Source organism: Aphelocoma coerulescens, chromosome 2 (genome assembly GCF_041296385.1).
Source record: "Aphelocoma coerulescens isolate FSJ_1873_10779 chromosome 2, UR_Acoe_1.0, whole genome shotgun sequence".
Classification (NCBI taxonomy): domain Eukaryota; kingdom Metazoa; phylum Chordata; class Aves; order Passeriformes; family Corvidae; genus Aphelocoma; species Aphelocoma coerulescens.
The window spans coordinates 94,487,681-94,503,252 of NC_091015.1; the positions used below are offsets into that span (position 1 = coordinate 94,487,681).

Sequence of the window (15,572 nt, forward strand, 5' to 3'; positions counted from 1 at the left end):
GAAAGAGGATCAGAAGCTGAGGGGAAAGTTGCTGCAACTTATAGCTAGACATTTACATTTAGTTGTAAATGTAATTATTAGGACATGAAGACAGTCGGCTCTATAAGATGATACAGCTCATTTGCAAGCAGCAAAGCTGCACTGCTTTGTACTAGCTCGGCACTTAGTTCTTGTAAGTGCAGATACAGTTGACATTGGGAACAAGCTCTACAGAAATGCTTTGGAACTGCTGTCTGCCATGTTTATAAGGCAGAAGTTATATGTCTCAGATAACTTCTTGTCCCTTGACAGCCCTTTTGCTTTCTGCCCTTCCCTTTGTGTAGAACCATAGGTCCTTCCTTCACAGCTGCCTTAGCAAGATGGGCCTGACTCACACTAGCTCTCTCCTTCCAAGGTGTTTTCATGAAGACAAACTTTCAGCTAGAGACATTAAAATCTGGATGGTGAAAAAACTTTGATGTCTGCATCTCTATTTCTGATGGTTCTGTGTGATTGTAGCCTTCTTTTCATGTTTGCACACCTTTCAGAGCATACTTGCCTCAGTTTCTGAAGGCATGAGAAGTCAATTGATCTTCAGCAGTTTCTGCTTCTTTCGTATCTAGGTCTTTGCCATCCTGTCTCTTCCCAAATTTCATAGCATAGAATAGCTTGTTGTCTCACTGGCTGGAGTAGATTAGTGAGTGGGAAGCCATCCTTTGTTTCTTTTGTATGAGAAACAGCTGTATGTAGAGGACAGTGCAGGTCTTGAACAGGTGAAAATGCTTTTTGAAGATGTGTGTCCCCCCAATAAGGAAAAAATAGTATTACTTAGCCACTTCAGTTGGGTGTATAAAGTTAGCTGGGATAAATGTGTCTTCCCTTTTTGTGTTTCAGATCCTCTGGAGTGAGTACATGTCTCTGTCTTCTCAGCTTGACCTTGAGAGGGCAAAATCAGACAGTCCACAAAGGCTACCTTCCCCTTTATCTTCTCAGTGACTTTCATTGTTTTGCCACTTCTGATGTTTCCTTTAGCAGCCTCTTTTCATCTTCTCTCTTACAGAAACAAGACATCAAAAGCATACTCACAAGTATGCACCATATTCATATAAATGAGGCAGTTATTTCTCAGTTTGTTGCACTGTCTATGTAGACAAACCTCACAGTTAGCAAATCAGTGCAGAAGTATCATGCTGGGAGTGTCTTCATATTACTTCTTATTGAGATACAACCAGTACTATTGCTACTATTGAGATAATCACAGATCAACCATTCTGGAATCAAGGCTGTATGAGTGTCTCTTTAAAATTCTCTAAAGCAAAGTCATAATAAGAAAATTTGTCAGTCATATTCATAGCGATTATTTTTTTAAATCATTGTATCTTCGTAAAAAGCACACCTTCTCTATATTAAGAATATTTCATACTTTCTGCAGGTTTGTGTTCCATGGCAGTTCTTGAATGTATGTCCATCAGTGAAATTCACATGGAAAAATTATGTGCACTGGAGATATATTGCTGAGAATTTCTACACAAACCGTGCAGCTCAAGCTCCACGAGGATTTTTCATTTAAGGAAGAGCTAAAATCCCTTTAACTCCTAGCGTATTGATTGATTTGCTCTCCAAATTTTCCACACTAACTGTTCAGGGACCTACTGAATTTTTTTAAAACTTTAGAACCCTTTATTAAGAAGAAATAGCCATGAGCTTTATCAAAAGATTTAATTAAAGTCATGCAGTTGTCTGAATTTTCTCTGGCGGCCTGATACATTTTCTTGGCTGGCAAGAAAAAAAACACTGTAGACAGCAGTCTTAAAGTGTCATATACACACAGCTGTTAAAGCTTGCAGAAAAGACATTTCTGTGTTTGGAAATCTTTTAACAAGTGCTGGGGAGAAGTCAAAGACTGTTCCTGTACTCCTCTTATTTTGTTAGTCTAGCTTCCAAACTTCCCTCCAACACATGCCAATATGATCCTTTATCATAAACCCCAGGTTATCAGACATCTAACATGTAAAATAATTGTTAGGAGATTAAAAAACATTATACATTCTCTGTGATTAAAGTTCCAAACTTATTTGAAGACAATTTCCTGGTATGCTTCCATGTTACCATATGAAGGACTCCTGCATCTACATGAGATGGGGAAGGAGTAGAGAAGCAGAATTCCAAACAATTAAGCTTTAAATTATTCTAAAATTTTCACTTTCTGCTCCACCTGTGAACATCCTGAAAAACTTCCTGGACTTGGAAGAGTATTGAGTGATTCCTTCTTTCCCATTTTCCTTCCCTCCCTATGATTTAATAGCCCTATCATTCCCATTGCCATACAGAGCAAAACACTGTTTCTTCTAAAGTGCTAGACCATAAGGCTTAGTAAATCTAAGTTGCTATTAGGAAATATCTACCTGCAGAAAAATGTTTTCCTTAACAGCCACCTCCACTGATATAAGCACCAGTCTTCTCCTAGTGTTTCAGTGTTTTCCTGCAATTAGCACTGTTTAGTATATTTGTCCCATGCACCACATCACCGTAAAAAACCCATCACCTCCTACATTTTGTTTAAAAAAAAATATTCCATGAAGCAATATAAGGAAAGCATAAAAAATTCTGATTTTGTTGCATCTGATTTCATTTAATTACTGATACCCTAAAAATCTGTTTTTTTGGATGAACTTTTCTTCACGCTGTGCATGAATGAATTAGGCTAATAATATAAAAATTCATATTAACAGGGAAGAATGATAGTAAAATAAATTAATGGGGTGATAGTTGCAGATTATCATGGTTTCTTTGTTAGATTTAACAGCTTGTTTTTTAAAAAATTGTTCTTACTAATAAGTAGCTCTTGATACCCTTTAGTCTGTTCTCAATTTGTTTTTACAAATCAAATTGAACAAATATTTTAAAAGCAACAACAAGTATCCTGATCTGGCTTTGAAAATTGCAAGAAGAGAAATCTAACCTCTATATGAATACTTAAACCAAAGAAAACTTTCATACAGCTTTTTTTTTAGTGAAAGAATAAACCCAGTACTGTAAGAAATAATAATAGAAGCATATTTTGATATTACAGGTGATTCTATTAGTATGTCTCAAGAATATTTTCATCTTCTAAATGTAGGCACATATACTAAAATAACATTCTTTTTTCCCTTCTTGTTGAATTCTGTCTGTCTTGATGGAAGTCCTCAAAATTGTTTTGTTTCTTTATTCTTTAGTACCATTCCAGTCTATAGAGTCAAGATTATCATCATCTTTTTGACAGATATGTGATGAAGGTTTAATGGGTCTTCCTTGGAGCCCTGTTAAATTTGCTTCTTTGCAGTTGTGGGAAGTTCAAGAATTCAGCTCTTTCTCTCTGGCTACACTTTCAGCCCTTGGCAGATGTGAAAGACCATAATCTTGGACTGAGTACAGCTTTGTCAGATGGCAGGACAAAATTCTGCTATGAAGGGTATGGGTGAACTCCAGGAAGATGCTAATGTGAAACATAAAAGCTTCACAGGGATATAAAAAGTGATGCTGCTTCTAATGTGTGAGACTTGTTCCATTTTTCCAACCCTTCTGCAAGCCTGTTACGAAATGCTCATCCAAAAATATCTTCTTGCTACAAAAGTCTATGTTTGGGTTTCTGCTCCCAGCTGCTGAACCTTGACTATATTTATATATGTTTAAACAGATTTAAAGTACCTGCAGATGTTTATCAGCAGAATAATAAGGGTAAGACTTCTTTAGAAAGGCTTTTTGTTGCAGGTGGCAAATTTCTAAGTAATATCAAGAAATGTATTAGGTAGAAGAACAAACAGAAGGGCAATTTTCAAAAAGTTAACCTCTTAGTTCTAGATGTAGTTTGTCTGAGATTGATGTGTTAACAGTTGTGCCCGTTAAAGCCTAATTTCAGACAGTTCCTGCCAACAGAGTCAATTATGCTAAATTGGGAATGGATTACATTTAAACGCTCTCTCCAGTATTCTCCATTATACCTAATGCTTTTTTAAAAAATTTACAGAAGCATTTTCATGTTAGATACAGCTGGCCAATTCTCTGGGAGCAACATTTTGAATATTGTCCTTCATTCCAGGGCCATCTGGACAGACTTCTCCTATCAGAAAAACCCATACCAATTTGTCAGGTGCTGGACATCAAGTTGTTGCTCAGATTTTATCAGCAAGCCATCTGATTAAATTACCCAACAATTAATTCATTTGCTATAACTGGGTTATAATGGAAAATATGTTGGCAGACTATTTATACTTTACCCTTTTTTTTAAAGGTTGATTGAGAATATTTTATTGCTTTCCTCAAACTCACACATGTAGATTTCTTTAAATGGAAAAGAAAGGATTAAAATTATAGTTCTCATCAATATTTCAGCCTACTGTGGACACAGTGTTATTAATTGACATACTATCAATAAGTTTCTTACATGCTATAAGATATAGAAATTAATATAATTTTCACTCTTCTTGACTTGAAAACACCTTCCTCTTGTACATGAAAAATGTATTAAGGCAGTGGATGTATAATCATGTAATGTAGCTATTAATTTATCTTTCCAGAGGAAAGTTTGAAGAAAAGAGTTCTTAACACTTAAAAACCACACAGATTGAGAGTTCAGAAATGAAAAATATCTTTTGACTCTCCTAAAACTTTGTGCAATATTTATTCAGCCCTACTGTGCATGTGCATTAGAATGCTTTTTTTTGGTCATTTTGTACTATGTTTTCCACAGGATGCTGCATTGTATCTCTATACCTGTTCATTAAATGAGAAGCAGCTAATTAAGATTTCGTATTCTCCTCTTTCACTAGTATGTGTTCTACTTGAAGTTTTTCAAACCTGTCCTTAAATACAGTATTATCAGCATTTATTGGAGCAGGGCTCATAAACATCAACATCTTTGTTTTCCACAGCACTTCTTGGAAACTTAATTTGAAATAATTATTCCCTTTTTATAGATGAGTAACCAAAGACTGATGCTAAAGTTAAAAGGGTTTGGGTAGTTTATCTGAGCACTTTATGACTAAATATTTTACATTTGTTCAGCATTGCATTTAAAGCAAAACTCCTGTTAACTTCAGCTGTAGCTGTGGGTGCTCCAGAAGGCACCGTGAATTCCTCCGGCCAACTGGAGCCATTTGTCTCCAGGTGGGCCCTGAACAGGACACGAAAGCAGCAAAGAAAGATGTGGTCTAAGTGAGTTACCACAGACCACACAGGTGTATGAGGATGAAAGGCTAAGATTCTGTTCCCCAGGGCATTTCCAGAACTGTAAAGCACTTTCTTCCCTTTTTCTTTCCTTTTCTAATCAATCTGCTGTCTTATTTGCAACGTTTTCTAGGCATGGTGGTAAATAAAGGCACTTCTCTGAGCAGGTACATCCAGGGTATCTTGTAAGGCAATCATGATAGGGATTTCATGACAAGGTGTTATGTGATGATGTAATTAAAGTTTATTACATAATGCAAGTATAACTGTGGTTTAAATTTTATTTTACATCTTGTCTACATTAAACACTTTTAGCTTGAGATTTGACCTTGAGGTGTTGATCAGATCTTTTTAATAGATATTTTAGTGTGTAATGCCCTGATTATTATGTTATTAAAGAACAGTACACCCAAGCCCAGTCATAGAAACACAATGATAATGTTATTTACTCCTACCTTTTTCACTGTTGAGTCCCAGAAGGTGCTTTGAGGAAAGAGTTTGGGTTCTTTGTAGGCTGTACCTTTGCACAGGGTTACAGCACTGCTGCTCCTGTTTCTCTGGGAATAAAATATATAAATAATGCAATAATAAAAAATCCCTGATACTTGCCAGTATGTGCAGATAAACAACCTCAAATACAGAGAGATTTTGTGTTTGCACATGTATAAACAATTAACAAGATTTTTCAGGGTTTCACCACATATTTGGAAATCACACCTAAGAATTTACAAGCACACAGAGAGCAAAGCAAAGTTGTACCCTGCACTTGTCATAATCTGGGGCTGTCACTGTTATGACAATTATATTGTTGAATACAGAAAATAACTTTAGATGGTTTGATATGAAAGCCTGGAGTGTGTGTGAACAAATAGTGCATGTACAATATACCTGAACGAGTGTTAGTCATCATTTTAATAACTGTTTTTGTGTTTCTATTGTTACCCTGGAAAAATCATGATGACTTAAAAAATGATGAAACAAACTCTATGAATACTACATGGAAGAGAAGTTTTATCATTTATTTATGTCTGTTTGTTTGCATCTAATCAAGTTTATCTGTTCAGCAATGCTGAGGTTCTGAATAAATGCAGAAGGAAATCACATTTTACAAGTGACAGGGTACTTGCATTTGACTTTAGCATTTAAAAAAAAAAATCCCAAGTTCTTAAAAATTAATAACCTTTTCTCCTTCCTTGATATTGTCTTTGCTTGTTTCTTAATAGACAAAATAATTAAATACATTGTGTGATTTTTAAATTATCTTGAATTATGATGTCTTTGTTTTAATAATTTTATTTCAATTTTATTTTCTTTTTTCTTAAATGTTTTTCAAAGTGTTTTGTTTTCAATGTTGTTCAAGATTTGTTCTGTTTGTAAATGGTACTTGTGTCTAAGGCTGTGAGAGGAATGACCTGGATATGTATTCCGTGCTTCAGCAGTTATACCAGTGTAACTAAGTTATCTTGCCTAGATGAGGCCTATTTCAGCTTAAATGATTCCATGATTGTTTTCACTTAGAGAAAGTAGAACTATATCTGGGTGCAAATGAATGTAAACCAAAGCAGAGGGATAAACAGCACAGTAGAAAATTATTCCCTCTCTTTGATTTATGGCATATATTCTAAAAGATGCAGTTCCTTGCAGACATTAAGTGCCAATGTTCTCTTTACTATTTTTATTTTGTTATCCAATAATGTCATTTTGAAGCAATCTTTTGATCAAACTAGTGCATACACAAAGTATGCACATTATATTTCCATCAGTAAACTTTCTGGGAGCTGTAATTTTTTGATGTATATATATATATATATATATAGCACAACATTCTCCAGGAAATGTACTCTTTGATTAGTGGAAAAAGAAGTATATGGGTGATTAGATGCTTTTCTTATTCCTCAAAGTTTAGAAAATGAGGCCAAGTTCTTCATTTCCTGAGGTTACATTCAGCAAATTTTACTGGGGGGGAGAGAAGAGTTGGTAAATAGGCTTTGGGAAGAGTGTGATTTGATGAGCTGTTTATTCTGGACCTGCTGTAACTTGAAACAGTGATTTCAAGGTTTGGTTTTGTTGATTTGTAGACAAGCAAACTCCTAAGGCTTTTAAATGAAAACACAGTTGTTGTTTTGCCTCTTTTTTTTTTTTTTAAGCAAATAAAAGTCTGCTGATAGTATACTTTCTTTTTCATTCTTCACATAAAACAGGCTTTCATGGGTCAAGCTTAAAAAAGTCATTGGGTAAATTCCTCTAGGGACTCCTTGTGACCACGTGCAGGCTCAGCTGTGCTTCACAAGGACATGACTCTTGTCTCCATTCAAACCTGTGAACCAGGACCTCCAAGGAATGGGCAGAAGGGAACATTGAGAAGTTGCTCTGCCCCAAGTGCCAACTCCTCTCCTTGATATTCATGAAAATTTTCATCTTTTGGGACACTAAATCCACTTCCATTGCCATTGCAAGTTTAAAAGAGCACCAGGAAAGCATGCAGGGGACTTTCTCATCAGTATAGATTTGGTTACACTTTATTCCAGTGTGTGACTGGAGCTTATGTAGACATATCTGAAGTCGATTTGCATAATCTATTTTTTGCCATTTGTGTTATTCACCCAGGCTGACCTCCTCTTGGTGATATTTATACAAAAAGAAACCTGAGGTCAGATCAAACACCTGTTAGTACAGTTTTCTCTCTCTGGAAGTGGTCAAGAGGGAAAAGTACAAGAACAATATAGGCACATGAACTTACTTTACTACATTACTCAACCACCTTCAGCAGTTTCTTTTTTAGAGGCTTCTTAAGTCAGAGGTGATTTTAGTGGATCTCCACCATGAGTTTTTCTGGTCTCTTATTCAACTCATGTCAAGTTCTGACATTTAGCACATCCCATGTCAATGAGCTGTACAGTTTTCCTACATATTGTCAGGAAGACTTGGCATTGCATTTCCTATAATTTAACTCAATGTCCCCTGCTCTTGCATGAGAAACACGAGTGAAGAATTATTTCTTACTTACATTGCTTAGTCATGATTCTGGGCTCTCTGAAAACACCCTTCAACCAACTCGTCATCTTTCTTTCATGATGAAAAGTTTAGGCTATTCAGTAATTCCTGGTATGGAAATATTTCCATTCCTTGCTACCTTTTAATGTTCCTTTTACTCCCTTGTTATCTGACCTGCTCAGATACCTTGAGAACCTATGCAAATTAAAAGTGTGGAGTTCTTGTAGTTCTTGCTAAGCTCTTGCTTCTGCAGCTGATGCTGTTGTTAAATAGTCAAGTTAATTAGTTTACAGTCAATTTGGGAATTTATATTTTATTTTTAGACTCATGTTGGCATTTTAACAGAAAAAACACTCAATAAGTTATACTCCCAGAACAACTAATGAGGTGAAAGTGCAGTGTGAACTACTAGTTTGACTGAGGAAGAAGAGGAAGGATAGAAAGAAGAAGAAGAAGATTTTATTCTGTCAGAATATGTGGTTTTGTGTGTTTGTTTATACACAGATAGAAATGCAGGTGTTGTTAAAGTTATATGGCAGTGCAAAATACATTCTCTGTTGAATAGCTTTGAAGAGATGAAGATTGTTTTGCAGCAGATGGCTGCTGAACGAGTGTGCTGGCTCAACTTAGGCCATTCTAATGATAATGTCTTCCTCTTTAAGTCTTGAACTATCAGGTGCTAAAGGTTTGATCCTAACAGTGCTAATCAAACCAGATTGTGCTTTTCTTTGTAATTCCACTTTGGGTTTCTGAATTAATTATATTGGCTGAATCAGAGAGGAAAACAAAGTGAAAAAATGGTCAACTCAATTTCCATTGCCTCAGTGCACTGCCGAAAGCAGCTTGCTGATTATAGCATGGGGAAATGTTTATTGCTGATCAGCTTACTCTATATGGGGAGCTCTTGTACTAAAATGAAGTATAAAATCAAGGTATAAAAGCATCATAATTTGACTAGCCAAAAGAAGAAAATCTTTTAAAGCTTTTTATTGGTGCCATGCTGGTGTTTATGCCATTCACAGTTTAGAACTAAACCAAAGTTGCACACACTCCTCTGTCTTTGCTAATCAGAATTTTGATTCATTTTCTTTGGAAACTTCATTGCATACAGCAATTTCATTTTATGAGACTGTTGAATGTCTCCATAAACCAGCATTTTTCAAACTGTAATTCAATAGTTGTTGTATAGAAATGCCAAAAAACTGATCAGAATCAATGATCTCTTGTAAAATGTTGCCTCAGGTTAGCTGTCAACTAAATTGAATACCCTTGTTAACTATATCCATCTTTGTAACAACTTTTTTTATTGTCACATGTATTTTTTTCAGGGATGATGCTATGCATTTAAAACATTTAATTAGAGATCTATTTAAGTATCAGTAAATCATTGCAAAGCAAATCTGCCAGACGCTGCTTTGGATTCCACCTAATTCTGGATCTCTTTGGTGTATCAGCACCGTTCATTTGTCAGGCTACACTGTCCAGTAAATATTTAGTACCCTGCAGTCTGGACTCAATGCAATTTAGTTCATGAAACATCCTTCAGGAAACAACAGATAGGACGCTGCATCAGGATGTTTCTTACTCCATTTGAAGCAGTTCAGTGCTTGCATTTGACTACAATAAGAAATAAAACAAAACCCAACCAAAGAAAAAAACCCTATAACAAAAAAAAAACAACCCCAAAAAACCCACAAACCGACCAAAGGCTAAAAAACCCTACACCCATTCATCTGTAATAGGGCTTTTCATTTTTATGCAGAAGCTGCCACTGTTTTTATGCTACACAAAAAATTGGGATTTTTCTTTGAGATCCTTGGAAATTGTATTTTGAATTCATGTGAAATTCTCAATAAAATAAAATCTGCAGTCTATTTTTTTTTACTGTGGAAACTTGCAGTGCTCTTAAATAAATGCAGACTATTCCTTTATAACAACAGAGGTTCTGACCCAATGCAAAATAAAAGTTAAAGCCCTTACATTGTAATGGACTTATTATAGGTGAGAAACATGTGGTGTTTCATGTGGAATATTTTGCTGGGAGTCACTTATGCACTGGTTTAACTGGGCATATATCTCAAAATAGTTCTTTCTATCTTTTATTACCTTTTGATTGATAATCGGCAGACATTCTTTTATGTATTGGAATAGGGCAACATTGTAGAGTGTGCTGTGATATATCCTCTGCTTTGATGACATGAAAATGTGCCTCTCACTAGTCAGACCCAATTAACCCAGCTGCTGCCCTGAATCATGAGTTGTACACAGGAAAGACACAGTAGAGGAGGGTTTTGGCACAAGGGTGTATTACAGAGGTAATCACTAGGAACCAAAGCACTGGAATAAAGGATTTGGCAATGAGTGATTGAGACACTGGAGAATGAAGAAAGGGGAGTTATGCTGGAATGAAGGATGTGGGAGTGGTGGTCAGTGGGAAGACAGAGGAAGTGACAGGTTTCTGGGGGGACATGGGCAGTGCTGCCCAAGCTCCCTGTCCCCCATTCAGCTCTGCCTTTCCATTGTCACTGGGAACAGGGAACAGCAGTGGCAGTGGAAAGCTCTTCTGATGTGGCTCCTGCTGATGTTTTTCCCTAGCAATTAACCAAGAAGGAGAGCCCAAAGGAAGGAGGACATGTAGCTGCAAAGGAGGGAAAGGGTGCAGCACAACCCTTTTTTTGCTCCATGCCTCTACTGAGCTCTGCCCATGCACCCCAGTCTGGGGACTGGTGCAGCACAACCTCCATTGCTTAAGAAATGTGCCTGAGAACATGGTTGTCATTTCAGTGTTCACTGGTTTATTGCAACTTTCCCAAATAACTATCAGCAGTGAGTAAAGCTAATAAAAAATATAGTGTTGGTTAGATTGTCCGTACTTAACTTTTATCACATTTGTGTTGAGAAAGAGAAGTTAATTTCTTAAATTATTCTGAGAGAGATTGAATGGTCATAGAGCCAAAGAAAATTTGTTAACTTTGCTGTATCCCTAAATATTCCTACACTTGCCTTTGCATATCTGTAAAACACTGTTGTACTCACACTGTTGAAATTTGCTTTTGGACACACAGCTTTGTTAACAGATTTGAAAAATAGTGCTACACACCCATTTTTCTCATTAGAAAAGTGAAAGGCTTTTTTTTCTTTTTCTGTATGTCATTGGTAATCTTCATAGCTTTATACTGACCACTCAAAGCAACAAAGCAATTAAAGCATAGTTTACTTAACAGAAGTACCTTAAGTAACTTAACATCAGGTATATTGGATAGTGAAACACACTGTAGTAACTAAAATTAGGCATAACACATTTTTTTGTCTCTGTTATCATTAATTTAACAACTTTCTCAATGGAATTCTGTAGGTCAATAGTATAATAGTAAAATCACAATGATAATGCAGTAGGCATACATGATATTTGATATAATCCCAGGAAAATCAATTGAACCAAATGTTCTTCTTGTCTTCATGGCATCTTCTTGGATTTATGTTTCTGTGTCTCATTCCCAGGTTTGGAGATGGTTATTCTGTCAAGGTTTGGCTTAGCAAAGAAATAAGTTATGGAAGAATGATTTTGGATTGTCTACAACTGCACTTTCCCGGAACACGGTTTAAGGTACAGCTAAAACTCCTTGTTGTAGTATATGGCAGGATTAATTTGGGGCTGGTTAAGAACAGTATGTAAATGTTTGGATATTTACATGTTTGGATATAAAGTCATATAAATATCCCTTTTATTTTTCTATTAGGCATTTCATAAAAATTGGACTTGTGATGTTGGTTAAATCAACTCCATACAGGCATTTAGGCAACATAAATAGAAAGGCCTTTTCTCTGAGTGGAAATTTCCTTTTGCTTTTATTATTGATGAAGTTGAACTCAAATTTGTGTTCACCTGAAGTAGGACTATAGTGTACTCACTGAGAGTATTTGCTTTGATTGCTTTCTGATAAGGTCCAGAGTTGATAAGTCTTAGCCTTTACTGAGATTCTTTGATTTAATACAAAGCCTTATAAAAGACATGTAGCAATTACATTTCCATAAATACTCTCAGAGTCTTTAACTGTGCTTAGGAAAAGAATCATGAAAAGCAATATCTATCTTAGATATGAACATCTTTGTGTATATGTTTATGAGTCTGTATTGAGCTCAGACAGCTGTGTGTCTGTGTATGCTCAGCCTTTTCCCAGACTGCATCGTAGCAGCACTAGTCTGTTGGATTAAAATTTCCCTAAAGTTTTATTTCTTTTATGAGATTAACAAGCTGTCACTTCAGAATACACACAAAATCTGTGCTCTCAGTATGAACTGTTCTTTGTGCTATGAATGTAGACAGAATATGTTCTCTTTTAAAAGCTCATATTTTCCATATTAATCTGCAATGAGAGCCTACTGAAGTCAGACTGATTATAGCAAGTGTAGCTTCATGAAAATGTGCATTCTCCTTTATCTGTTTTTGTAATTTTTGCTTGTTTACAGGGGCAACATCTTAATCTGCTCGAATACCATGTACCACGAAGTCAGGGATGCTTAGCAGAGCTCTTCAGAGTCCTAGAGAATAACAAAGTTTTTCTCCAAATCAAACACTACTCCATTAGCCAAACCACATTAGAGCAGGTATTTTATTAATTTTCTTTGTTTTATTCCTAGCCCCCATACTTTCTCAGCCACTATGCCTTTTCTTTGTTGTTGTCTAAACGTGCTGTGTATTATATTTATTGATGTAGTAGAATATTCTACCATTTGTTGAGCTACCTGAATATATGCAGTACTCCAGCAGTTCCAGGCCATCTCTGGTCACACAGTGATTCCATGTCCCACACTGCTTTTACACCAGAGGTGAGCTAGTAAAAGCATCACAGCAAGCCACACACTTGTAGTGTGCACAAGCCTAATCTGTGCTTAGATGCATCATCTGGTGGGATGACAAGGAAGGACTGTGAACTGCCACCTCCACAATCGAAAAGCTGGGATCTTACTAGTGTCCTTGAACAGGCTGAACAAGTCTCTGTAAATAGTGGTAAACTTTAGACTTTCAGAACATTTTCCTTTGAGAATTTTAAGTGCACAGACAGAAGAGATCTGACTGCTAAAGACCATGAAATCCTATTGTGAGAAAAGGAAGAACACATTGATGGCAAGCATGGGATTTCTGGGTGATTGTGATGTGTTACAGCATCTTCATATGCAACTGCTTGTTATTCATTCTGCAAACTGAGCGTTACATCTAGTCAAAATATTAATTTTGTATGATTGATGGTGTGAACTTGTTCCTTTTTCCCATGTGCAAATCATTATTAAGTGTTCTCCTCTGAGCTGGACTACTAACTACTTGCAAATGATCTATTCACTGAATGACTGCATGTAAGATAATTTCAGCCTATTTCTTCAGGCATTGTTCACTCAGGTTTACTTAGTCTCCATTTTTCACGGTGATGCATCACCTCGGACACCTACCACTGCTTCTTCTCCCTGACTGAGTGTCAGTTTTAAACAGGAAAATAGTTCTTCACAGTAGCAAACACACTTATAATGCACCCCAATTTTGTTTGCATATGAAGAGGATCATTTGAATAAAGAAAAGCCTTTTTTCCCTCTACATTCCTTGCTGTGAAATAGTTGTGTGATTAAAACTGAAACAAGCATTTCTATAGTAAGATTTGTGTTTAAAAAAACCCAAAACAATTCAAGGAGGCACATTAGTTGTTGAATCAGAAGTATGCTTTCACCTTGAAACATTTGCACCCTCATCTGTAATATTTATTGGCAGAAACAACAGACTCAGATTCTTTAGGTGTGTCATTCAAAGACAATTAAAACCATTGTTTCCCATTTAATGTAATTTTCATATCTTATTAACTCATTTTACCATAACTTTTATCATCTATCAACCCCTGTCTTAGCTGGAGAGGGCAAGAAGGATTATGTCTAGAATTTGTAAAACATGTTTTTAGAGAGCTTCCCTCCACATGTGTTATTAATTATTTTGTCAAAAAAGCTTAGAAGAGCAGCTAAAAAATATCATCACCTATATCACCAAAGTCTGGATTCAAGTACTGTTGTTTTGAAAATTCTACTTTTTATCATGTCTTACAGGTATTCATTAATTTTGCTACCCAGCAACAAGGAGTCTCGCATTCTTCACAAGGATCTCCTGTTGTTCATCATGATCATGTCCCAGTCTAGGCTCAGAATGGGATACAGCTTCAACATAACACCTGTGTGTGTGTGTGCTTGCACATATATACACACAAGTTACATGCAATAACTTTTCAAATGTGAACAATTTATGTGTAAGAAACAAATAGTAGAAGCAGAGGTGAGTAGTCTTCTGTAGGCCAGAAGGAATGGTGAATGGTACTAGATCTTGTTTAAGCAAGAAACTGATTATATGCCGATCAAACATCTGCCAAAAATAATCCTTTCTTAATGTAACTGAAATTTAAAAATACAAATGGCCTAATTAATGCAGAGAAAAAAAAGGCTGATCTGAAATGTCAGTGCACAGTAGATTTTTTTTTTGGTGGTGGCTCTGCATTCATTTGACTATAGTACTTTCTTGCATGCACACTTAATATCTAATTTTTACATGATAAGGCAAGAAAAAACAATTGAATGGTAGCAATAGCTTGGCTATCACCCAATATTTTTATTTAATCACAGAAATCGAGAGCCTTTCAACTTCCCTGTTAATTCAGTTCTGTGTTATGACAAGCTAAATTAGCCTTTTTATTGCATAAAGGATGCACTGTATTCCATAAGGCCTTATGCTAAAGAGGTTATTAGTGTACTAGCTTAGTCTGCCTCCCAGTTATCTTAAGTAAATTTAACAAGTTTTCATAAATCATACTTGACAATGATCTTTCCCCTAAGCCTGCGGATTGCTGCTGGAAGTATTCTCAAGTACCTTTTTAATGACCTATTTTGTTTTTCTCATATTTTGTTTCCTTTTCTTTCAAAAAGAATGACAAAATGCTGTTTAATGGGAATGTTAAAGGAAAAGAAGGTAAACTTTCAGACAGTGACCAATAAACTTCTCAATAAATATGTATTATGTTAGATACTTCAGACAAGGCCACAGTTTTCAGCCTGTACTTGTGTAAAATAAGTGTAGGCCGAATATGAAAATTTAATGAATAAAAACTCCTTGCATATTGTGCCTGGAGAAAAAAAAGTATGACTCCTTTTTTTAGTAAGTGACTGTCTCATCCAAAACAAGTCTTTGAAGCTCTTATGATATTAGCTCATGCCACTTTTATTGGACTATGCTGTCAAATAACTGAAACTGTAGAACCAGTGACTTAGAAGTTAATTGCTGCAATATGATTTTGGGTGGGCAGGGGAGAGGGAAGTTCACTCGGAGATTGGAAGAATTTGATTTTAAATGGCCAATGTTGCAG

At 35.9% G+C, this 15,572-nt stretch overlaps 1 protein-coding gene across 1 annotated transcript in view; it reads left to right on the top strand.

Moving 5' to 3' along the window:
• ABCA13 (ATP binding cassette subfamily A member 13) overlaps positions 1 to 14,358 on the top strand; it is a 171,411-nt gene extending 157,053 nt beyond the window's left edge. Inside the window, exons 53-55 of the mRNA XM_069005904.1 lie at positions 11,683 to 11,788; positions 12,652 to 12,789; positions 14,269 to 14,358. Coding sequence (XP_068862005.1) covers positions 11,683 to 11,788; positions 12,652 to 12,789; positions 14,269 to 14,358 — 334 coding nt within the window. The remainder of the gene's footprint in view (positions 1 to 11,682; positions 11,789 to 12,651; positions 12,790 to 14,268) is intronic.
• Positions 14,359 to 15,572: the final 1,214 nt, after the last annotated feature.